The 1350-nt window shown below is 44.7% G+C and overlaps 1 protein-coding gene across 1 annotated transcript; it reads right to left on the bottom strand.

Moving 5' to 3' along the window:
* Positions 1-1332, bottom strand: TM35_000251510 (hemagluttinin family protein; the record flags this gene model as incomplete). Its single annotated transcript, XM_029027742.1, has 1 exon — positions 1-1332. A coding segment is annotated over one exon (1332 nt), but the record flags the coding sequence as incomplete, so codon positions are not given.
* Between the last annotated feature and the right edge of the window lie 18 nt (positions 1333-1350).

Below are 1350 nucleotides of genomic sequence, written 5' to 3'. Positions count from 1 at the left end.
TTCTGCTTCATCACAGTATGCACCTTCATTCACAATCATCACACGGTCATTTTTCGAAAGACCAACTCCAAGGAATGTAAGTAGCGGCCGCGTCCCGAGACGAGGTACAAAGCTTGTATTGTAGCTTGTGGGATTACGATTCCCTATATGGTACACTGCTAATCGTACCAGCAAACTTTGTGCGCGACGATAACAAACTGCTAGTGCAACATCTGTCCCAATAGCCTTTGTGAAGTTTAACTCCAGAAGTGTTTCATTTACGAAACTCTTAGTGTACTCAGCAGCAGGCAACGGTGTTGGGGTGAGTGTCTCATCGCAACGCTCATCACACCGCTCTGAGGCATTTACAACATACACTTCATCTTGCGCAGAGAGTTTAGTACCGTAAATAAACATACTGAAACTATCAGTTTCTGGGGTAATAAATGCGGGTTTGGTTGTAATGGTTGCTGGGTCTTGCGGTGATACAGAGAGCGGTGACCGTGTTACTGCGTGGAAAACAGTAGCTGCTTGGAGACGAAAACACAACTTGTAATTTTTTGTTTCATGTCCATCAGGGAGTTTGGATACCCACAGAGACACATTATCACCTTCCAGTTTATCAAACACAGAATGAATAACACCTGATGCGTTGGATGCTCCTTCTGCATTACATTCCACATTCCCTGGCAAAAGGAAGAATTCATCCTTATCCGAAAAGGTAAGTTTTGGGTAACTGGTAGTGTCCAATTCAAAGGTAAACAGCACAGCCTGTAAGTAGGAAGGAGTATCCAAACACGGCACCACTCTGGTTGAAAGTTGAGGGTAAATTGAAAAGGTCACTGGTTTTCCTGTGGTGTCGGTTACAATAGCATAGTTTGATTGACTCGCACTCTTTTGGTAACAGATGTAATAATCACCCAAGTACTCCGACGTATTTCCAGCGAAAAAGTTAAAAACAGTCATGGCAGTACTACTCTCACTTGCATTAGGGTCTAACGTGAGTGCTGCGAATGGTCCTGTTGGGTTCTCACATGGGCGTCCTGTTGTTCCTTGTGAAACAGGCACTATACGTACCTTATCTTGAAGACTGAGACTATTACCACCACTACCGGTGGCACTCTCAAACCGCATAGATACATTGCTTTCAATAAAGCTGTAGGTGGGGGAAAACCCACAAGGGTCACAGGGGGCTACTGTGATCGTTACATTATGCCTGATTTTGGGATCTGTCTCTGTACTGCGTGTGCCAAGGTACAACTGATATTCTCCTGGTTCTGACAATACAACTGTAAATGTATTCGCCTCACCACCCTTTGCGTAATCCAAGGGTGTGACATACTTTACATCCAATGCGCAGCCAGCCTGTGG

Source organism: Trypanosoma theileri, assembly GCF_002087225.1.
Source record: "Trypanosoma theileri isolate Edinburgh chromosome Unknown TM35_Tth_25_V1, whole genome shotgun sequence".
NCBI lineage: Eukaryota > Euglenozoa > Kinetoplastea > Trypanosomatida > Trypanosomatidae > Trypanosoma > Trypanosoma theileri.
The sequence above is the reverse complement of the archived record's forward strand: the minus strand, read 5'-3'. Positions and strand labels throughout refer to the sequence as shown.